This window comes from Lathyrus oleraceus, chromosome 2 (assembly GCF_024323335.1).
Source record: "Lathyrus oleraceus cultivar Zhongwan6 chromosome 2, CAAS_Psat_ZW6_1.0, whole genome shotgun sequence".
NCBI classification, from domain to species: domain Eukaryota; kingdom Viridiplantae; phylum Streptophyta; class Magnoliopsida; order Fabales; family Fabaceae; genus Lathyrus; species Lathyrus oleraceus.
Window position 1 is genome coordinate 457,351,442 of NC_066580.1, and position 23,950 is coordinate 457,375,391.

The 23,950-nt window shown below is 39.7% G+C and overlaps 2 protein-coding genes across 2 annotated transcripts; both read left to right on the forward strand.

Moving 5' to 3' along the window:
- The first annotated feature begins 817 nt into the window (after positions 1 to 817).
- LOC127123713 (uncharacterized) lies at positions 818 to 1,279 on the forward strand. Its single transcript, XM_051053914.1, has one exon. The coding sequence runs from the start codon at positions 818 to 820 to the stop codon at positions 1,277 to 1,279; it is 462 nt and encodes a 153-aa protein (XP_050909871.1).
- A 1,698-nt stretch (positions 1,280 to 2,977) lies between these two features.
- Positions 2,978 to 3,817, forward strand: LOC127123714 (uncharacterized). The gene has a single exon (XM_051053915.1). The coding sequence runs from the start codon at positions 2,978 to 2,980 to the stop codon at positions 3,815 to 3,817; it is 840 nt and encodes a 279-aa protein (XP_050909872.1).
- Positions 3,818 to 23,950: the final 20,133 nt, after the last annotated feature.

Genomic DNA, 23,950 nt, shown 5'->3' on the forward strand with positions numbered 1-23,950 from the left:
CGGAACGAAGATTATAGAATACGGTTTCAACGTTCCCGACCAAAGACCTTTATTTCTCCAACTGATGTTCCACAGGAAAAATGGATAGAGTCCATCAATCAGAAAGGGGGCAAAAAGCCAAAATGGAGGTTGTTGGAGAAAGAGACAGTATCTCTAGAGAAGAGAAGGAACTACACAATATCTTCTAATTACAAAAGAAAGAATCCAATGACTAGGACACAGTGGAGACGCCACCAGCGAAACAAAAATGTTGGGAAAGTTGTTACTACTCCACAGTTGAAGCCTTTGGAAATCGTTGAACAAAAGGAACAGATGTCAAAGGTCGTAGGACCAGGAAAAATGGTGGCCAATCAGACAGTGGCCATGATTTTAGACTCGACGGGAAAGAAGGCAGTGATAGCTACTCATAACATGGAATGTTCGTCAGAGGTTGAGAGGCAGCCACAAAGCGAGGGCAAATCGAAGGAGGAAGAGCCTGAGTATTCTCCCCAACCAGAAGAAGAAGAGTCTGAATACTCCCCTCAATCTGATGAGGAATTCGATAAAGACATGTACGATGAAAACAATGATGACATTTATGGTGACGATTTCGTCGTAAATTGTGGCATTGTATCGGTGTTGCCAGCTGAATACGACATGGTGTCCGAAGTCTCTGAAACAGAGGGAGACTTTGTGCTAGACGAGACAGATGGAGGAAAACCTTTGTGCTACTATGTCATGAATAGCGGCATGGTGGAAGAATTGAAAGTTTGAATGGCCCAGTCCTGGGATGATGTACCATCTGAAGCCATTGTTCATCAGAGCAAAGGTTGATAGAATGGCGGTGAACAAGGTTTTTATCGACGGAGGTGCTGTAGTCAATCTGATGCCCTATACTCAGTTTAAGAAAATGGGACAGGGTGACGAAGATCTTCGACAACACAACATGGTCCTATTAAACTACGAAGGGAAAACCAGCAATATAATGGGGGTTGTTCAGGTCGACCTCGTTGTGGGCACGATAACACGCTCAACACTATTCATGGTGATAGATTCAAAAGCCAATTTCAATTTACTCTTGGGTCGAGAATGGATCCATGGGATATGGGTTGTACCATCGATGGTCCACCAGAGGCTTATAATATCGCGAAAGGACGACATCATAGAAAATATTGAGGCCAACCAAAGTTATTATCGGGTCGATGATAGGGGTTCCAAGAGGTCTTTCGACCAACACTTGGCGAATATAGCGTCATGTGATGACGAGTCGGGCTCATATACTTCCGTCAAAACTGGTTGAGTTCTAAACTTGGACCCTGATCATGGTTTCATATGGGATAACGAGGAAGACATAGGATCAGAGACGGGAGTTCCACCTACGGGGTGGCCTGCAGTCAATGAGGATGACTGCTGAGTCACTGGCTCGAATTTTAACCTATTTGGCTGAAAATAAGAGGAAGTCAATTATGGAAAGAGTGGGACTTCAGGATTTGGCCTGTGAGGCCGAAGGTTTGGAAAATGGTCTAAAAGACCAGACAACGGCTTCAGAAAGTCGGAGGCTTGATTGTATCTATGACAATGAGCCTTTGGGGTTCAAAAAGAACCCATTAAATGAGTCCCAGAAGATCCAAGCGCAAGATCCCCTCGAAGAGATCGATTTGTGAGATGGAATCATAAATAGACCAACCTACATAAGTACTAAGGTGGGGTCAGAAATGAGGGCGAAACTAGTTGAGGTATTGAACGAATACAGGGACTGTTTTTCTTGGGATTATGACAAAATGCCAGGTTTAAATCGGAGTGTCGTGGAGCATCGACTGCATATCCAACCAGGGAAAAAGCCTGTGAAGCAACACCCTCGATGGTTTTCCCTAGACATCACTTCAAAGATCAAGCAAGATATTGAAAGACTCCTCAGAAGTCGTTTCATAAGAACATAGGTACGTCGAATGGTTGGCCAACATAGTGCCTGTCATCAAGAAAAATGGAACTCTTAGGATTTGTATAGATTTCAGAGATCTGAATAACGCCACGCCAAAGGATGAGTATTCAATGCCCGTGGCGAAAATGCTGGTCGATTCGGCCGCAGGGTTTGAGTATTTGAGCTTACTTGATGGATACTCTGGCTACAATCAAATTCTTATTACCAAAGAAGATGTCCCAAAGATAGCGTTTTGATGCCCTGGTGCTCTGGGGACGTACGAGTGGATCGTCATGTCGTTTGGTTTGAAAAACGCAGGAGGAACCTACCAAAGGGACATGAATGCCATATTTCATGACTTCATTGAGAAGTTCATGCAGGTGTATATTGACGACATCATGATAAAATCGTCATCTCAGGAGGGGCACCTGGATCACATCCGACGCTCTTTCGATGGAATGAGGAAATATTGATTGAAAATGAATCCATTGAAGTGTGCTTTCGGTGTGCACGCAGACAACTTCTTGGGATTTGTGGCACACAAATGAGGTATCGAGATCAACCAGAACAAGACAAAGGTGATCTTGGACCTCAAAAGCCCATCGACAAAGAAGTAGCTCTAGTCTTTGTTGGGGAAAATAAACTTCTTAAGAAGATTCATATCAAATCTAAGTGGTAAAAATGAAGGTATTTTTTCCACTACTTAAAATTAAGAAGGAAGGTGATTTTCACTAGGCCCCCGAAAAACAAGAGGCTTTCGACGCAATCAAGGGGTACCTTACCAAGCCTCATATTCTGTTACCTCCCAGTAGGAAGAAAAATATGAGTTTATATATTGTTGCGTCAGATACGACTATAGGGAGCATGTTGGCTCAAGAGGATTGTAATGGTGTCGAAAGACCCATATATTACCTCAGTAGAATGTTGGTAGACGCTGAAACTAGGTACAGTCTCATAGAAAAACTATGTCTATGTTTGTACTTTGCCTGGATGGAATTAAAGCAATATATAAAACCAGTTGATGTTTATGTTTCGTCTCATTACGATATTATTAAACATATGTTGTCTAAACCTATTATGCATAGTAGAATTGGGAAATGGACACTGGCATTAACAAAGTTTTATCTAGCATTCAAACCTTTAAAGGCCATGAAAGGCCAGATCGTGGCGGATTTTATAGTGGATCATGCCATGGTCGAATCATCTCTGAACATGGTCGATGCCACATCATGGCGTATGTATTTTGACGGATCGAGTCACAAAGACGGAATGGGAGTCGGGGTATTGATATTATCCCCTCAGGTTGGTCCGACGAAGTTTAAGTACAGGACCAGTGAAAAGTGTTCCAATAATGAAGCCGAATATGAGGCTTTAATAGTTGGTCTTCGACTTTTGAAAGGGATGGGAGCCAGTCGAATTGAAGTAAGGGGAGACTCGAAGCTGGTAGTAAAGCAAATTACACGCGAATATAGGTGCATCAAGGGGAGTCTGATGAAGTATTTTGTGACTGTGACACAGCTACTAGAACATTTTAAAGTTGCAGACATAAGACATATACCCAGAAATGAAAACCAAGAAGCCAATGAGTTGGCTCAAATCACTTCGGGGTATAAGATGTCTAAGTCAACATTACAAGATATGATAGAGGTTCGAGAGAAAATGGTGTCGAGAACACCATTGACAGAAGATATCCTCGACAAGAGTGACAATCGTGATAGAGAATGGCAGGAAACCTATGGAGTCGATGAGGCCTGGGAACATGGAGTTTTCGCTGTCAACAGTTCATCGCCAACAGATTGGAGGAAGTCGATTATTGAATATTTAGAGAATCCAGTCGGAGGTACTAACAGGAAAACCAAGTACATGGCTTTAAGTTATGTGTGGTCAGGAAACAAATTGCTGAAGAAGACACCATAAGGGGTACTACTTAAATTCCTGGGAGATACCGAAGCATACTTAGCCATATATGAGGTGCATGGTGGATCCTATGGCGCCCACCAGGCAGGCCATAAGATGAAGTGGTTGTTGTTTTGAGAAGGGGTTTATTGGCCCAGTATGTTAAAAGATTGCATCGAGTTTACCAAGGGATGCCAAGAATGTCAAAGACACGCAGGTATTCAACATATTCCGGCAAGTGAGTTACATGCGATCATCAAACCATGGCCCTTTAGGGGTGGGCATTAGACGTCATTGGAGAAATTCGACCAACCTCGTCGAGGCAGCAGAAGTTTATCTTGGTAGGGATAAATTATGTCACCAAGTGGGTCAAAGTTGTCCCTCTAGTGAAAGTAGATCAAGACGTGGTGATTGAATTCATCCAAAAACATATTGTGTATAGGTTTGGCATCCCAGGGACCATTACCACGGATCAAGGGTCAGTGTTTGTGGGACAAAACATGCAGGAGTTCGCTAGCGAGACAAGCTTCAGGTTGGTTACCTCTACACCTTACTATGCACAAGCAAATGGCCAAGTAGAAACGGAAAATAAAGTAATAATAAGATTGATTAGGAAACATGTTTCCAAAAAACCAAACAACCGGCACAAGACTTTGGACCAAATTCTATGGGCCTGTCGAACGTCCCTAAAAGAGGCGACAAGTTCGACGCCTTTTCGACTGACGTTTGGTCACGATGCCATATTGCCAGTAGAGATCTGCTTACAGTCCGTCAGAGTGCAACGTCAGAATGACCTTCAGTCGGAACAGTACTGGAACATGATGTTCGACGAATTGGATGATTTAGACGAAGAAAGATTGGTCGCGGCCGAAATGCTGATCCGACAGAAGGAACGCGTAGCCAAGGTATACAATAGAAAGGTAAGGGAAAAAAACCTTTGTTGATGATGATTACATTTTGGAAAGTAATCTTTCCTATGGATCATCGAGATTGAACCTTAGGTAAATGGTCTCCGAAGTGGGAAGGACCATTTCAAGTAACTCGAACATACACTAACAATGCATATGAGATCAACGAACTTGGTGGGGATCAAAGGGTCTTGAGGGTGAATGGAAAATACTTGAAGAAATATAAACCTATGCTACAAGAGTTCCAGATCCAAACATAAGATTCATTGATTCTTTAAAAATGTCCCAAAAGGGCATTACAAAATATGGTCGACAGACCTACAAGAGAAATACAAAAAGAATTCAAATGGGGAATCTAGACTTAAAATCCTCAAACAAGGTTATCTCGTGACTAATCATATCGTCTAGAGTGACCTTCTTCCCACGCAAGTATTTGATGTCAGCCTCAATCTTAAGGGTCTTTCTCCATGAGATATTCCTCTCAGGACCTCATTATCGATTGCCTTTTGCATAGGAATTCCTTCAACCGTATCCAAAGAAGCTTTTTGCACTTCTACCTCAGCAATCTTTTTATTCAGTTTAGAAATCTGGGCTTGGTAGTCGGAGATCTGCTGATCAAAGGCTTCGCGCTGACGAAGACGCCCTTCCTTCTTGTGCTCGAATTCTTCGAGTTCCCGCTCATAAGCCTCACTGGAGTCTCATTCGATCTTTGCCTCATTAAGTTTCATTTTTATTTGAAAGTCAGCATTTTGTCGAAGGTTGAGGTCCTTGACGATTTGAATAAAGAAGGCCTCAAACTCGACGAAGTACTTGACCATCGAGGCAGGAAGATCATGAAGAGCAAGAGAGTCGAGAAATTTTAAAATATCACGAGCAATCTCCCCTTCTCTTTCAAGAGCGCCTAGAAATTCGCCATCAAAGAGTGACGCATTCAGTTGCTGAAGAATAAAAGCAACCTCGGCATGAAGCTCTGAGGAAGCATCGACAGTAGAAGGTGGAGGCGGCGCGTCAGTCGACAAGCGACGAATTTGTTGCAACTTTCTTAGAGCTTCAATAAGGTTCCTTTGTTTGATAGTCCTTATGTCGCTCTGGGTCAAAATGGTGGTCAACACGCTTTCATTAGCCACGTTCGGCGGGTTAAGAGTTGGTGGAGATGCAGGACTTGGAGGAACCACTGGGGAACCAATTTGAAACTCAGTTTGTCGCTGAGGGCTTAAGACAACGTCGGCTGGAGAATGTTCGATCGTATCTCTGACCACGACTTCCACCTCTATCAGGGAGCCCACTGGTCCCTGAAAGATAGAAGTGTTAGATCACATGGCGAGGAGAAACCCATAGATAATGGGGAAGAGTATGGACAAATACCTGGAGATCCACATGAGGTGAAGTAGTGGGAGTCCTCTCTGAATCACGCGGAGTGGGAACCTCTTCGACGTCTTCCTGGACTTTCAAGAAAACCCTGGGAACCGCCTTCGTCGGAGTCTTCTGGGCTTGAGCCTTCTTCCTCCGCGTAGGGGTAGGAGGAGTTCTGGGAAGTGCTTTTAATGGAGAAAAATGTGTGAGTGCACACTCCCATCGGAATCCTCATCCTCCACCACAAGCACTTCTTCGGGTACCTGAATGTTGAGACGTGTGAAGAGGTGATAAAAAAGTCCTAGTAAAAAACTTGTTCAAAAGATGAATAGGTAATACCTGCGGAGGCAGGGTCGAAGGCACTTGTTGCCTCTTCGAAGGCTTCGCCAGAGTCGGTTCAGCAGAGGGGGCGATCATCTTTCGACCCTGATAGCAAACACCGTCAATTTGGTATAACACCAAGAAAATAAGAAACTAAATCAGATAACATGTACCTTTTTAACGGCTTCGTCGACTCGAGGATTTTGGATTTTTGGGTCAGGAGCATTAACGGAAGCAGATGGAGGCGGTATATCGCCGGCGAGAGTGGAAAGTGCTCGACCATGTTTTGAAGAAACTGGTCACTTAGGAAAGCATGACTATAGTAGGAGTTCCACCATTCGTCAAAATCAATGGTTGTTAGGAAAGATTGTTGAAATCTAAAGACTAGGAGTTCGTAACGGTTAGTAGATATACAAAAACAGAGGTAAACCTTGTGATCATCAGCTGTTAATGATCGACCGGACCAGACAATGTCGGTGTCATGAGATACCAGAGGCTTCGGAACCATATGGCTTAGGCCAAATTGACGAGCCATAAGGTTCGGTTGGTAGCTCACGAAACTGAACCCCTTTGACCCTGGTTCAATCCTGTATGACAACAAGGTAGGAGTCAAGAAATCCCTCCACATCGCTTTCGACTGAGCTATAGTTTATGGAGAGCTACCAGGAAAGGGATCTTTGAACCATTTGGGGTCGAAGGTTCTGTCAGCAAATGGCGTCATACCAGGAGTAAATTTGTCCGCTTCGATGAACATATTCAAATATTTCATGCAGATACTGGTGTTTAGAGTCTCCTGACAGGTCGTCAAAGTCAGTATGGCTCCTTCGATCGGTCAACCTTCGTTTAGTCACATAAGATACTCCGACATTATGTATCCCAGCTGATACTCAAAGGTAACTTTTAACCAATGTTGCAAGAGCCACAAAGGACCCGACAGGTTCAGGGATTTGGGAGTGTTGGCAAGAAGCTTCAGTTTCAGGGTTGCCAGCCCTAGAGCCTGATACAAGGAAGCCAATAGTAATTTGCCTAAACATACCTGACGACCCTCATAAATCTGGATCGCCAGAGCAATATAGCTTTTTACTATCTGCAAAGAACCAGGATAGAAAACGTAGTATGAGAGCCACAAAGTGAGGAAGGCTATGTGCTCCTCGTCGGACACTTGGACATAGTCCTTGTTGTGGTGGTCTTCGATGTAGTTTAGAAGGCTGGCCCGACCAAACGTGAAAGTGTTCTCCGTCGAAAGGGTTGGATCTAAGGTTTCCCCCAGGGGAGAAAGGCCGGTGATCGCCGCCACGTCGAAAAGGGTGGGTGTCAACATCCCACAAGGCATCTGGAACGTGTTAGTCGAGCCTTCCCAGAAGTATAGGGCCACCAAAAACATGCAAGGATTGACACGGTGGGCGTACCTTGAGACTTGAATAAGGTCGAAGATCCTTGCACTCTGCCATTGTTCTTGACGCTTTCGTTAGACCTTGTTAAGCCACACCATGTATTCCTTGTTTCCAGGAGTGGGCATGGATCGAAAAACCCTGGCTTTCGCCTCCATGAATCTGACGTCGAGTATGATAGATCTGTCGAAAGCAGAAGGAGCAGCAGGTTTGTACCCAAGAAAAAAGGGTGCAACGGTCTTTGGAGAAGAATTCTGGTCAGCAAGAGGTTCATGGAACGCTACCAACTTTTTATCAACCACAAAAGGTATCACCATCTGGCGTTGCCAGTTCTTGATAACAACTTCATTATAAGAGGTGGGTTAAGGAATGTGATTCATACCCTCTTTAGTAGTAAGTTTGAAAGCGATGGGATTGTGGCCAGTACCATAAGAAACATTTTATTTGGCATGAGAAGAGGAGGCCATTGTGAGATGAAGCAAAGGTTTGGAGTTTTTAAGATGTTGGGTGAGAAATTGCAATGCTAAAATGTGTCTGAAGTTTTGAGCAATAAAATACGTGAATATGGAAGCAGAAGAGTGTGTGAAGAAGGAGAAGAGACTATTTATAGGCCAGTGAGGTGAGCAATCGAGCACTAGGTGACTGACAAGTGGCTGGATAAGAAGTAATAAGAAGAGTTAGTGGGTTTCAGTTGGGATCCCACGACCTAGGGATAGCTGCTAATGATGATAGAGTGTCTTGGAAATCGCGCGGCCGAAAAAAGTCATCATCACATATGAAGTCATGAGTAATGATAAGACCGTTAGCCGAAATATGGAACGTCAAAAGGCCAGCCCCTCGATCACGTGCTCATGTCGAAGCCAACCTTTTCAGGGGATAATTTGTTAGCTGACCAATTTAGGCTAGATGAGAAAGCAAATTTCGACTAGGGAACTTGTCGGAGCACCCTCAACAGGATGGTGGTCGCATCCATAGGTTGACATCTGCAAGCCTTGGTCGAAGTCGAAGGGTTTGAGCGGTGAAGGAAATCGTGGGCACACAAGGAAATCGTGGGTAGTTATTTGTCAAAATGGAGGAAGTGGGCCGACGTGTGGGATCATGAGATGGTTTTGTAACCTCCAGACGGTTATTTTCAACTAGTATTTAAGCCAGTGTTATGTGAGATTCTAGGGGTGGCATTTTGAACATTTGAAGTAGGGTTAAATCTTGAAGTATCAAAGCGTATACGAGAAAAGAGTCAATCTCCTCACAAAAATGTACTTTGCCTCCATTTTATATTTGCAAGTCATTTAATCTTACCAAATTTACCTTTTGTCTTTCTTGCTTTATCGTTTATACGTTCCCTTTTCGCCTTATGTCTATCATGTTCCTAACTCATCAAGAGTTGCTGTCATACGGTGAACTGACTTTGTGTGTTTTTGCTTTGGAAAGCAAATGTCGCGGTTAGCAAGAGTCGCCACCGACTTCTCTTTTATCCAATAAGGAAAGGTGGAAAAGAACAGGAAAGACCTTAATTGGATTTTGGGTTCGGGAGGTACATTATACAAAGGGAAGGTGTTAGCATCCTTTGTATCCATGGTTATCCATGGGCTCTTAATTGCTTGATCACTTATATTATTTTTCTTGTCTGAAAAAAAGTGTTCGTGAATTGTTCCGAAAATGTTTTGAAAAAAAGAGAATTTAACTTTGTAATGATTCTTGTATGAATGTATACAAAGTGGTTATCTCGTTTAGTTTTGAAAATTGTTTAGAAAAATATAACTCGGTAATGATTCTAGTATGAATGTATACCAAGTGGTGATTTTCTAAAAGATGTTTTGAAAAGGTGTGAGGTGTGAAAAGTATTTCGATTGGTGAGTAAGCAATTAAGAGTTATACCTACCCAAGGTCTTGATGGGCATTTCCTATCCTTGTGAGGGTAAAACCGTCCTTATTATTGAGAAATAAGTAGTTTTATCCTTTGGATGTAAAAGGGTCATCGTAGGGTCATCGATTGGTCATTGAAAGCAACGGTTGTAAGGATACCTTAGCATTCGAAGGGACTATCATCATTTAACCGTAGGCTACACCGAAGGGTCATCGAGGGACAAAGGCAACATTCGAGGGACTATGATGATTTAACCGAAGGGTCTTTGCTAAGTGTATCCGCATATTCGCGGGGCATGACCGTAATACCGTAATCGGAGGGTAACAAAGAGAGGTCCAAGATCACTTATTCAAAGGCAAAGTTTTACAATTAATTATATAGCCGTAATCAATTAGGTAATTAGGTCCACATTAACATCGATGAAATCAATACATTAAAATCAACTAGAGAATTTAGGATGAATCTCCACATTAAAATTAAGTAATTCAGAATCCATCTCCATAGGGATATCCCACACATAAGGTGGAATACCTAACCGGCCGTTTCCTCGGGAATATGTAAGCCTTTACACAATTCAGCACACGGGTTAGAGCATCGAGATAAAGTACAATTGAAAATTGCACCACAAAATAAACACAACAGTCATAAAGTCAGGCCAAATAAAGCAGAATTATAATGAAGCTTGATTAGACAAACATAAGGCAGAACAGAAAAGAAATAAAACAGCCACTGTCTCGTTCGCTCCTGCTTCGCCTAGCGAAGGCTTAGCGAGTGCTCGCTACAAGCTCGCTTAGCGATGTGCTAGCGAGCGGCTGCTGGTTTTGAATTTGATAGCAGCATGGTCTCCGGAACCCTGAACTTTGTGGCATTGAATTACAGGAATAGTATGGGCAAACATTCAGGATATTCAAGCATATTTAAATTCGCATGTGAAATCAAATTACATATCCGAAAATTTAATCATGATGCCTTATGTATGTAGAGATTATCGATTAAAAGCATAAAACATTAGAGATACGCAAACCTGTTTGCAACCGAGCTGCGATGTTGAAGGGACTGACCACTCTTGGTATCGGATGGAATTGGGCGGCGGTAGCTTCGGAGCGGAGGAGCGGAGGAGCGGCCTTCAGGGTTTCTTTACTCGGAACTCTCTAAGGTAGCCTCCAGGGTTTCTGTCCGTCTTCGTCTCCGTCTTCCTCTTCCTTTTTCTGACTGAAGCTTGGCTATTTATAATGCTCTTGTTGTGACCTAATGGGCTCAGAGTGAAGCCCGAAAATTCTGATGTTCGCAAGCTTCGCTAGGCGAGGGGGTTGCTCGCCTAGCGAGCAAGCTAGTTTGGGCTTTTTCTGGATTTGGTGCTTCGCTGGGGCGAGTGTCATGACGAAGGGTTCGCTAGGCGAAGGAATTGCTCGCCTAGCGAGCAAGTTAGTTTGGGCCATTTTGGATTGAGTCCGTTGTGAGCTGGGCTTTTGTTCCTTTAAGATCAGTGCCTTGCAGAATAAGTCGGAGTGCCTTGAAAAATGCCTTGTAATATCAACGGGCAAATTTTGGGGTATGACAGTTGCGTTTACACCTTTTAAACCTTTCAAAAACATTGCTTACCAACAAACCATACGCTCAAACACTAAGTCCAGGATTTTGTAGTCGGTCCTGCAAGTAACCCTCTTATAGGAAGGCTAGAGATTGTTGAAGAAACAAAAAATACCTAGTATATCATCTTGGCTTCTGTGAGGTCAGCATTGACTGTGACTGTCTCATTGTGAAGATTGTGGAATTTTACCTTAAGGTGAACTAAGGAAGCCAAAACCTATAGAGTCGCTGCAAAGGGTATTTCGAGTATGCAATTATAAACACTCTTGCAGGGACCACAAGGAACTTAGAGTCCACAGTCCTAACATCTTTTCCCTCTCCCACATATATCATTAGTTCAATGTATCCCCAAGGATAGGTTGTCGTGTCATTGAATGCTAGTAAGTATGATCCTTCATATGGCCACAAGTTTTATTTCTTCAGGCCCATGTTATCTCCAAAAAAATATAGGATAATAACCATTTAATGAGAATGATAAAATCAAACGTAAAAATAGTTTATCTTCTCACGAAACATATTTTTCTCTCAAGAGAAAAGGCAGCATCCATAACTGCCTATGTATTAATAAAACGCCTTTTCTGCTGGTTAGGTGGTACGTCCAAAGGGTCGACTCCCTATTTATAGCTCAGTCTCTCTCAAAAGGCAACCAATTATTCCTTCAACGAATCTTCTATCGGGGTCAGAGATTCAAATGAGTAAGTATTGGTCCTCGATCCCTGCTATCCCCGATCTCTTGTGGCTGAAGTTTGTGTCACGGTGAAAATATTGAAAAATAAATTCAAGAAAGGCTCTTTTCCTGGTACTCACGTCAATATTTAAACACCTTAACGAAGGTCGGGCTACTGGGTGTAATTGAGATGTGGCGATTCGTAGATGCTTTAACACCTAGTCCTCTAACCACTATACATTTGAGGTACTCTCTCTCTCTCTCTCTCTCTCTCTCTCTCTATATATATATATATATATATATATATATATATATATAATTTTAAATTTCATAGGTTATTGCATGTTTAGGTATTCATTTCTTAGTGTAGTTTATCATTAATTCTTGTCGGTGGCAATTTATTACATAAGTTTATGTTTTGTCAGAATCGGAACCTATTTGTGTTTTAGTGTTGATTAAATTTTGAAAACTGTGATGTTAGAATCCTGTAGCAATTGTTATTTTATAAGAAATATATCTTGTGTATAATGTAAAGTTTCAATTTATTGTAGTTTGTAACTCTTTAGATGTAGTCTCTAATCAATCTAAGATATTTGTTAATTATGTAATTGTATCCATGATTAATTTCAAATCCAAGTATAAGGTCTCTATTTTTTGCTATATGTTTCCGCATTAAAAAACTCTGATATTTCATTTTGAAAATCGATCAAATTTTAAATTAAAAAAGGTCAATTCACCCCCCCCCCCCCACCCACCCACCCGCCTCCACCCCGTAGACCTTTCATCTACTCCATTTTAAAAGTGGGAATTATGCTTATAGGAAAGAAAGCAGCATGTATGTACATTTACTATAAGTTGACAAAAATCTATGGGTTACAGTCACTAATGGTCCTTTTATCCCAAAAGGTGACGATGACGTTGTTAAACACCCAAAGGATTGGACAAATGATGAAACCAAAAAGGCTACATATGATTTGAAAGTGAGGAGCATACTTATATCAGCTTTAAGCGTGAAAGTATTCTACTCAATTTCACATCATTAGAGTGCACAAGCTATGTGGAACGCTATTCAAAACCTTTATGAGGGAAATGAATACATTAAGGATTCTAAGATCAACATGTTAACAAAGGAGTTTGAACTTTTTGGTATGGAACTCATAGAATCTGTGGAATCCATGTAGACTCATAAAGTGTACATATCTATTAATTATTTATCAATCATTAACTTAAATTACAAAATGAATCATTTATTAAGTTGAAAAGATAGAAGAGTCTTCTTTTAGTTTTTTGGGCATCCCTCTTGGTTGCAATCCTATAAGGATTAAAACTTGGTCTCCGATGGTTGACAAGTTTAAATCCAAGTTGGCTCTTTGGAGAGGGAGGTTTATGTCTTTTGCTACTTCTGTGAGAATTTGGAAAGATATCGACAAGATTAGGCAGCAGATCCTTTGGGGTGCTTCTGAAGTGAAGTCGGATATTCATTGGGTGAAATGGGACTTAGTGTGTAAGGCAAAGGAGAGGGGAGGGTTCGGTGTTAATAGTATATAGGAGTTTAACCTAGCTTTGTTATCTAAGTGGAAGTGGATGATTTTAGAAGATAAGAACTCATTATGGATGAGGGTGCTCAGAGTTAGATACGGTGGCATTGAGCATCACGTTTTGTCGAAAAACCTTTGTTCAAAAAAATCAACATCTTTGTGGTGGTAGGACTTGATCAAAAGTGGAACTTTAACAGCTAACTTTGATTTCTATTTTGCAGGTTCTATTGGTTTCAAGTTAGGGGAGGGAAAATTTATTCCCTTTTGATCTGCTGTTTGGAACAACTCTTCATTTGCTGAAACATTTCAGGATATGTATGTTATCAACAGGGGAAAAAAAGCTAACGTGATCTCAATGGGGGATTGGGGCGACAGAATATGGAAATTGGGAGATCTGGGAGTTCCTTTGTTGTGAAGTTGTTTTGGACATGATATAAAGCTTGAAGCACTTGTTACCGGGGGTTTCTCCCATAATGGAGTCAAAGGATATAACTTTTTGAATTTAAGAAGATTTTGTTGTATGCAGTGTAAAAAAGGTTTATCAGTTGATGATGGAAAATAAAGCTCTAAAGTTGCTGCCAAACAACCAGGGCAGTGCTTTCAGTTGTTTATGGAAGATCAAAGTGTCAACGAGAATTTTATCTTTCATATGGAGATTAATTTGAAACAGATTGGCAACAAAATATCAATTATTCAAAAGAGGTTTGAAAAATCTTTATAGAACTTGTGTCTTTTGTGATCAAACGGAAAAAGAACTGAAGCATCTTCTTTTTGAATGTTTGATATCTTCGTTAGTTTGGGAAATGGTGGGAGCATGGTGTGGTTGTGTGAGTTCTTATGCAGGATGCTCTTGAAAATTCTTTTTTGAGTGATGTGGTTTGGGCAACAACAAAGACAGGAGTTTTAAGATAGGATCTATTTGGTTGTTGATGGTTTGGTGTTTATGGAAGGTTAGGAATGAAAAAGTTTTTAATTGTGATATTTGTAATGTTAATGATATTTGTTGGAACATTAAATTTCTTGTTTGAAAATGGTCTTTGCATCGGAGAAATTCCTTATTTCAACTCTAATTTCCTTGTTTTTAGCATGGATTCTATTAGATGCTTAAGTTAGTTTAGTATTAGTTGGGAATTTCTTCAATTGCTTTTTATGTTGTAATGGATTAGAATATCCCTTATATTCTTTTTCAATCATATTTGCTTTTGAAAAAAAAAAGTTGAAACTAAAATCATAAAATAAATTTCTTGCAATTTATTTAAATATTTAATTTTTTTAATACTATTTATTTATTTAGTTTAATTTATTTATTTTTATTATTCTATTTGTTTTAATATAGTCGATTATTTATTTTTTTGTAAAAATCACATTGTCATATAAAGATTTTGTTGTTTTAAGTCCTCTGAAATTATTTTTTGTAAAATTAACCTTATCATTTGAAGATTGTGTTGTGTTGTTTTAAACTCGATAAAATTATTTGTCTGTAAAACTAACATTATCATTTTCATATGTCAATATTAGTTTTAAAAAAAAAACAATTTTACATTAATAGTTCTACGAGAGTAGTTTTACAAAATATAATTTTAGAGACATAATCTTAATATGATAAGGTTTGTTTTAAAAAAAAATAATTTTTCAAAGTCTAAAACAACATAATTTTTGCATGATACAATTAGTTTTATCAAAAATATATTACAGGGGATAAATCTGAAATCGATTTTTTAAAAAAATAATTTTTTTTTCAATTAAAATTCTAAAATAATTTTTTTTTTCAAAATATTGACCGGAATAACCACCTTTCATGAATCATGCGCCAGTTGGACTGACGCATTTATTTTTCATTGAACATAGGCGCAAATGTTATAAGCGCATCCATTGAAAATTGTATTCATTGGCGCCACATGCAATGGCGCGTGCATGTGTAGGTCATATGAAGGCGTCACATGCAATGACGCGTGCACAGTGCTTCTATGTGTGCGCCAGTGCATGTGGTTACTGCTCCACCATTCATCTATTATAAATACAACATCTCCCTCTCATAATTTTTCACACAATTTTTTACCCTCTCCTTCCATTTTCCTTCAATCTCCTTCAATTTTCTTTAAAAATGTCTGCATATTCATACTTGTGTCCTTATATTCACAAGAGAAATGTTGATTTAATCTTTTCAGTAGTGCAACCTTCAATGAAGATCCGACTTTGGAATGTAGATACGTTCAAACTGAAGGAAAATTGCGATTCAAAATGCAACGAAAATTAAAAAATCTCTTTTAGTGATCCTTACGAGTGGACATGATCAGTGATAGAAATCGTTACCTCTTGTGGCGATTGAAACTTTTGATGTAGATCTAAGGAGTGATCACGAGCATTGAATAACGCCTCTACTTAGTCCACACAAATGGATTCCTTCAGTCTCAGTGCCAGCTGCTACGAATGAAGGCTTTGAGTGTGTGAGACAGAGACAGAGAGAGAGAGAGAGAGAGAGAGAGAGAGACGAAATTTCATCTAATGGAATGCTTCTACACAAGGGTTCTATTTATAGAACTACTTGTGTGAGCTGCAAGCTAAAAAATCCACTTAAGTGTATGTGGCCCATATCTTATAATATCCCAAAAATCACTTAAGTGTGTGGTACCTTACCATATTTCACATTCTACTTAAGTGCATCGTATCTTACGATACTCTACAATTCACTTAAGTGCACCGTATCTTACGGTGTTCCTTATTTACTCTATCTTTCATTAATCCGTTCTTTTGTGTGTGACCCTATAGGTTTTCGTGACATTGACAATTATATTAAATCATGTATTTAACATAATAAATAGTGAGCGGTATCTAGCAACATATCATTACTACCCAAGACACGAAAAAGTCATGTGATCTGACAAATCCCTTTTTGTGATAATACTTGTGTATACAATTACTCTTTTTCCCCTTATGTCTATATTGAACACAAGGCATAGATTGTGCCATCCTTGTCCAGTTCAATATTGGATCCTTAGACATTTATCCTCTTACGTGGGATGGGCAAATTCCATCTAGGTCACTCATGTCCCTCAATATGCTTCGTGGAGTACTCATCAACTGTCTTTATGGTCATCCAGTTACGGACAATATTTTATCAGCAATAAATCACTCGACTCTACATCTAGGATCCATAGTGGTTTCAGGTCGAAGGGTGGTATACACCACTATCACCATGAGAATAATTTATGACACTTTGCATAATATTCTATGTAGTATTCTCATAGCGGGTCAATCCAGTATAAATATTACTCAAATAATTCATACATATGTTTAAGACTTGATAACTCTTTACCCATGATCCATGAGATGTGATCATCAGTCTATATACATAATAATCTTAATGCTTTAATGTTATCCCACTTCACAATAAATCTCGACTACGGATACTTTAAGAATAGTGTTCTTATGTTTAATGGGATCTCGTGATTAAGTCACACTTGATACATTAAGCGGACTAACTATTATAGGGACTTTATTAAACAAACATAATATAGACAAAGCCTTTTATTATTAATAAATAATTCGATACAAGTACCAAAAGTATTGGCCTATAGGGCTTACAACAACAATCTCTCACTAGCACTATAGCCAATCAAGCATACCCCTAATGCCCAAAGATCTAGTATGGCCATCATGCTTCTGCTGTGCAAGAGGCTTCGCCAGTGGGTCAGCAATATTGTCAAGTGTAGGTACTCTGCATATTTTTACATCTTCTATATTTATTATCTCTCGAATGAGGTGATAACGCCTAAGTATGTGTTTGGATCATTGGTGAGATCTAGGCTCCTTAGCTTGTGCGATAGCACCATTGTTATCACAATAGAGATCAATGGGTTCCACAATTCTAGGAACTATGCCAAGCTCACTAATGAAATTTTTGATCCAAACAGCTTTCTTTGTTGCACTTGAGGCAACAATATACTCGGCCTCGGTTGTAGAACAGCAACTGTATCTTGCTTTGAACTTTTCTGACTCACAATGCCACCATTTAAGCAGAACACATAACCAGATTGCGATCTAAAGTCATCCTTATTTTTCTGGAAGCTAGCATCGGTGTATCCAATTACAGCAAGCTCTTCTTGACCTCCATATATCAAGAATGAGTCCTTAGTCCTTCTCAAATACTTAAGGATATTCTTGACAGCTACCCAATGAGCAACATCAGGATCATATTGGTACCTACTCGTTATACGAGACATCTAGTCGAGTACATAACATGGCATACATGATAGATCCTATTGCAGATGCATATGGAATCTTATTCATGCGATCTTTTTCTTCCTTAGTTGAATGGGATTGTGTTTTTGAAAGACACGAGCCATTTTGCATAGGTGTGAATCCTTTCTTGGAATCATGCATATTAAAGTGTCTCGGCACTTTGTCTATGTATGTACTCTGACTTATGCCAAGCAGTTTTTGTGATCTATCTTTATAGATCTTGATTCCTAATATATAGGTTGATTCACCTAGGTCCTTCATAGAAAAGCATTTCCCCAACCAAGTCTTTACTTGTTGCAAGATAGGGACATCATTTCCAATGAGTAATATGTCATCTACATATAATACCAGTAAGACGACCATGCTCCCACTAACCTTCTTGTAGACACAAGGCTCATCTTCATTCTTGATGAATCCATATTATTTTACTGTTTCATCAAAATGAAGATTCCAGCTTCTGGAAGCTTGCTTCAATCCATAGATTGATCTCTATAACTTGCATATCCTTTGGGCTTCTTCTGGTATGTGAAATCCTTCAAGTTGTGCCATGTACACATCCTCAAGAAGATTCTCATTAAGGAAAACAGTTTTGACATCCATCTGCCATATTTCACAATCATGATATGCAATAGTAGCAAGTAAAATCCGAACAGATTTAAGCATTCCAACTGGTGAAAAGGTTTCATCATAGTCAACCTCATGAATTTGTTTATATCCTTTTGCAACCAGTATTGCCTTATAGGTACGTACCTTACCATTCATGTCAGTCTTCTTTTTGAAGACCCACTTGCATCCTATAGGGTTAATTCCTACAAGAGGCTCTACTAAGGTTCAAACTTGGTTTGTGTACATGGAATCCATTTTAGATTTCATGGCTTCTAGCCACTTCACAGACTCATGACCAGTTATGGCCTCTTGGTAAGTCACAAGCTCATCTTGATCCATGAGTAGTACATCACCTTGGTCAGTTATGAGATATCCATATCTCTCAGGTAGGTGTATCCTGCTTGATCTACGTTGATCTTGTTCTACTTGAGCAGGTTGCTCTTCCATAACTACTTGTGTTTCCTGCTCTAATTCCTCTATAGTTGTATCAATGCTTTGTGATTCTTGAATTTCTTTAAGCTCTACTTTCCTCCCACTAATTCCTTTAGAAATAAAATTCGTTTCTAGGAAGACTCCAGTTCGAGCGACAAACACTTTGCCCTTATAAGGATTGTATAAATAATACCTTCTTGTTTCTTTAGGATACCCCATAAATAAACATTTGTCAGATTTAGGCTCAAACTTAGTTGAAATTTGTCATTTCACATAAACTTTGCAACGTCAAATCTGCATATAAGACATATGTGGTTTCTTACCACGCCATATCTCATATGGTGTCTTCTCAACCTTTTCGGATGGAACACGGTTAAGTGTGTAAGCTACTGTCAATAGTGCATGTCCCTAAAAGGAGTTTGGAAGATCGGCGTGACGCATCATGGATCATACTATGTCTAACAGGGTTCGATTTCTTCTCTCAGATACACCGTTCCATTGGGGTGTTCCAGGAGGAGTAAGTTGGGATAGAATCCCACACTCTTTCAAATGGTCATCAAACTCTAGGCTTAAATATTCAACACCTCGATCTGATTGAAGAGTTTTAATATTCTTACCTAGTTGGTTATGTATGATCGGGAAAATAGCAAGTGTACTATTTTGCCTTTTATAGTAATAATGGGGAAATTCCCCAAATGTCGATCTCAAGGACTGCAAGTCAATATCTAGTTTAAATTATCATTCAATTAACTGTAAAGTATTAATTTGATTTTTAGGTGTAAAAATATAAGAATAAAGGTAAAAGCAAATAAGAATGAAAATAAGGGTTTGCAGGGAAAAATAAACAATGTCAGGGAAGGTGTATGATTTATCCCTGTAACAGCTCTAAGTCACTATTGCATCAACAAATATCAATTACTACCAGTTCTCAAGGATATTTTCTCCCAAGTCCTTGGTGACAAAATCTTTAATCAATCTACCTTAATTTCTATGTCCATAGGCAAATACGGTGACGTTAAGCTTTATAAATCCAAATGTAAACTCAAATTCATTACAATTCTAAATCAGGGACACCCCCTAGCATTGGGGGTTTAGCTACTCATATTGTTTAAAACAAATGCAAGATAAAAATTACACATTACAAGTAATTGGATAACTTTGATCTTCAATCGCTCCCGCTCATGAAAACCTTCAGCTCTCTGAATGCCTTGCTCTCTGTAATACTTGATTGCTTCACAATAATTTTTTTTCCGTCTTCCAAGATGATCTTTTCTCTTGTAGAAACTCTCCTACCATAGTGAAAATCCCTTGGCAGAAGGTGGAAATCTCCAAAACGTCCATGCAGCTCAAGCCCGGTGAAAAAGCCCGAAAATTGGACAATCAACATTTTGGGCTGACACGAGCGACCGTGTCAGCTCTCTGCCTTGTGAGTTCCTTGATGACACGCCCCAGGTGACCTGACACGGCCGTGTCAGGCTGACACGGGTGTGTCAGGCTGACACGGGCGGTCGTGCCAGACCACTGTTTTAGGCATTTCTTGTATTTTCTTGGCCTTCCTCCTGACACGGCCCGTGTCAGGTGACACGTGTGGCCGTGTCAGGCCTCCTGAACTGGGAAATCTTCTTTTTTCAAACGCCAGAACTTTCCAATTTCTCGTATTGAGTCCATTGGATCTTCTCCGTGGACCTGGAGCGCATAAACACGACAACCGAACCATAAAATCACAAAAACACAAAATAAAACTGACAATTAATAAAATCGCTTAAATAAGTTACAGGAATGAAAATTAACTTTAAAGGTGCCATAATGCGTACACAGTGTCTCAAAATCCTTGGTTTCTTGTCGGATAAGCAACGAAAATATAGTGGAAATGGTGACTGATCACAACCCCAAACTTAACTCATTGCTTGTCCTCAAGTAATGTCATATACGATAAAGTGTCACTTCCCAACATTTGTATTCTTACCATGATACTGCTGAGATCTTTCGCCAACGCCTTCACTCTCCCTTTTATAGTTCCTGCTTTTCCTAATGAGTTTTCAGCCGCACTTCCTCATCGAGGTACCGCTTCACCTGTCAGCTTACATCACACTCTCACCAAGTCTCTCGGGGTTTAAGTGTTTTCACTCTTAATTCAGCATATGCAATATCAACTCATAAGTTTGAATAGTTTCTCCTTTCGTATCAACTGCACACAACACACACTTTTTTAGGTATTTCGGGTTGTAATTGGGCTTGGGTTATGGTGTGGTAAATACAAACAAAAAGGGAAACAAGTGATTTTGGGTTTAGAGTCAATGTCAGTATTCTTTTCACTGTGTTTTTTCATTTTACTTCTTTTCAATTGCTCAGTTTTTCTTTGATATTCACTTTTTTTTCTACTGAGTACTCTTCCTTCGTTGAGTGCTTCATTTGACCCATTGACTACATTTCATTTTTATTTTATGTTTTTTTTTCATACTCACCTTGGTTTTTGATACTTATGGGGTTTACCCCAAACTTAGAGTTTAACACAGCTTAATGACATCACATTGACTCCGAACAGGGTAAGGAAGTGTTTTGGGTCGCGGGTTACATTTATGTAGTTAGAAAAACAAAGGGTACAGGCTCAAATGGGGTTAACAAATGATAGCATTAACGGGATGACTAGAAAGGCTTAGGGCTATAATCAAACAGCGTGCCTTAGTGTGTGTATACATGAAGTGAAACTCCCAGAGAACCTACGCAAAGTCAGAGTGATAGAGACATACCTGAATATCACTCATGATGACAAATGTGTTTGGCTTTTTATGCACTAACCATGTTAGGTAAAGCTTGACAGAATCCATAGTACTTCGTATATGGTGCGGCTTCTTACTCAACTCGGAATGCACAGGGAACCTACGTTAGTTGAGCTTTAGAAATTGCGTCTGATCTTTTCTTCAGCAGTATCGACTTTCTGGAAATATCCTTCACAATAAGCAATAGTAAGTGGAGTGGTCATTTCATCCACTACAGCTATTGATCATTACCTCATCCGACTATAATACCAAGAACCTGAAATACATGTAACACATGATACCCGACAGTTAAACTAAACCAAATGTGAATGGTAAAAATTGGTAATAAAATAAAACATAAAACAAAAATAAAGGCAAAAAGCATAGAAAACCTCCCCCACACTTGAACTAAACATTGACCTCAATGTTTTAGAATAGGATAGAAGGGGGGTGACTCACAGTACCCCACTAAGGGGAGGCTGACGGCGGAAAGTGCAACATGCCCACACGAAATTCAAATTTTCCAAACAAAATTCCTGTTCTGCTCATTTTTCCAACTTTTTCCATGTGAGTACCTTCTCCCTTTTATGCAAGGCACTGTGCAAACCTAAAATAACAAACAAACACAAACAATAATTAGAACTAGTAACGCGTGGGTTGCCTCCCACTAAGCGCTTCGTTTAACGTTTCATAGCTCGACGGTTCATTCCCATTGCTATGGGGGGTACTTTAGCCTCCAAACCTTGTTGCACCTCTTGTCCAAAATTAGGAAGTTGTCTCTTTCATCAGTATGGATTCCTTTGTGCCACAAGTCCTTTTTAACCTCCATCTCCTTACCTTGTTTTCGTTTTCTTTTCTTTCTCTTGGTTTTTGGAATTAAGATGTGAGTCTTTCCATTCAGGGTGGCTAATGGAAGTGATGAGAGTCAAGAGGGCCTTCCTGCATCTTTCCCTAATGTTGGCATGTTACTTTGCCTTCTCACCTCTGTCTTGATTAAACCTACTTGATAGTGAGATTTTGTATCTTCCTCTAGCTCCTGGTCTTCAATAGCATTCAATGTCATCTCTTTGTCGTGAAATTTCAAGGTTAACTTGCCCTGATCCATGTCGAGATTGCATCGACTTGTCTGCATGAAAGGTCGACCCAGAATGATGGGTGCCTCATCATCTTCGGGTATGTCCAGGATTACAAAATCAACAGGAAAAATCAAGTCCTCTATTGTTACCAGTACATCTTCTGTTATTCCATATGTATCCTTTCTTGAGTAATCCGCAAACTTCAGATTGGTCTTTGTATCAATGACATTTTTAATACCCAACCTGTGATAGATTGATAATGGCATCAGACTCACACTAGCTCCAAAATCTATTAGTGCCTTTTTGAAGGTTCTTCCTTTAATTGTGTATGGTACTGTTACCGTTCCAGGATCATTATGTTTGTTTGGAATTTTCTGCTCCCGTGAATTTTGACTATACTTTTCCTTCCAGGCTACCTGTTCTTCTGCTGTTGGTTTCTTTTCGACCATTACCTATTCCATAAATTTCTTGTACATGGGCATTCTTTCGAGTGCTTCAAACAAAGACATATGACCATCAACCTTTTTAAACATTGTCATGAATTTCTTCAAGTCCGACTCCCTTGGTTCCTTCTTTGTCATTCTCTGAGGGTAGGGCAACTTAATCACCGGTTTAGTCTCTTTTGTAGTTTCCTCTTCAGTCGGCTCGCCCAGTGATGTAATTTTTTTCTTTTTAGCAGCCTTTTTCTTTTTTTTCGTGACAATACTAATATTTTCTTGACCTCTTGGATTTTGAACTGTTTCACTTGGTAAGGAACCTGGTGTTCGAGAACTTGCTAGTTGTTGTGCTATCTGTCCCAACTGAACTTCAAGATTCTTTAGAGAGGCGGTGGTATTTTTCTAATTGTTTCTCGTCTCTTCTTCAAATTGCCTATTTTGAGCTGCCATGTTTTCAATGGCAATCTCCCAGTCTGCTTTCCTTGGAGCTTGTTGTTGTTGTTGTTGTTGATATTGAGTCTGATATTGACCTTGACCATGTTGTGGAACATTCCCTTGATCTTTCCAGGAGAAGTTTGGACGATTCTTCCAACCTGGATTGTAAGTGTTAGAGTAGGGGTTATTCTGCTGTAAGAATTTTATCTCTTCAATTTGTTGAGGGGTTGCAAAGCAATACACAGTGTGGTGAGGTCCATTACAGATTTCACAAGAGATGGTCTGAGCAGGTTGAATTTGAGCTACGTGTTGAGTACCTATATTCATCGCTTTCAATTTCTTCTCCATTTCAGCAGCGACTGTATCTTCCAAACGGATTTTATTTGCTTCTACTTTTAGGTCAATGACTCTTTCAGGTTTGCTTGTACACCTATCATATAATTCCAGATGCTCATTTGCGGCTATCGCTTCAATGATCCTTTTAATATCGGTGGTTGTTGAGAAATTTGTTGATCCACCGGCTGCTGTATCA

What these genes read in the sequence shown, in the direction of transcription:
- LOC127123713 (XM_051053914.1), top strand. Translation starts at nt 818, where the DNA reads ATGGCGGTGAACAAGGTTTTTATCGACGGAGGTGCTGTAGTCAATCTG.
- LOC127123714 (XM_051053915.1), top strand. Translation starts at nt 2,978, where the DNA reads ATGCATAGTAGAATTGGGAAATGGACACTGGCATTAACAAAGTTTTAT.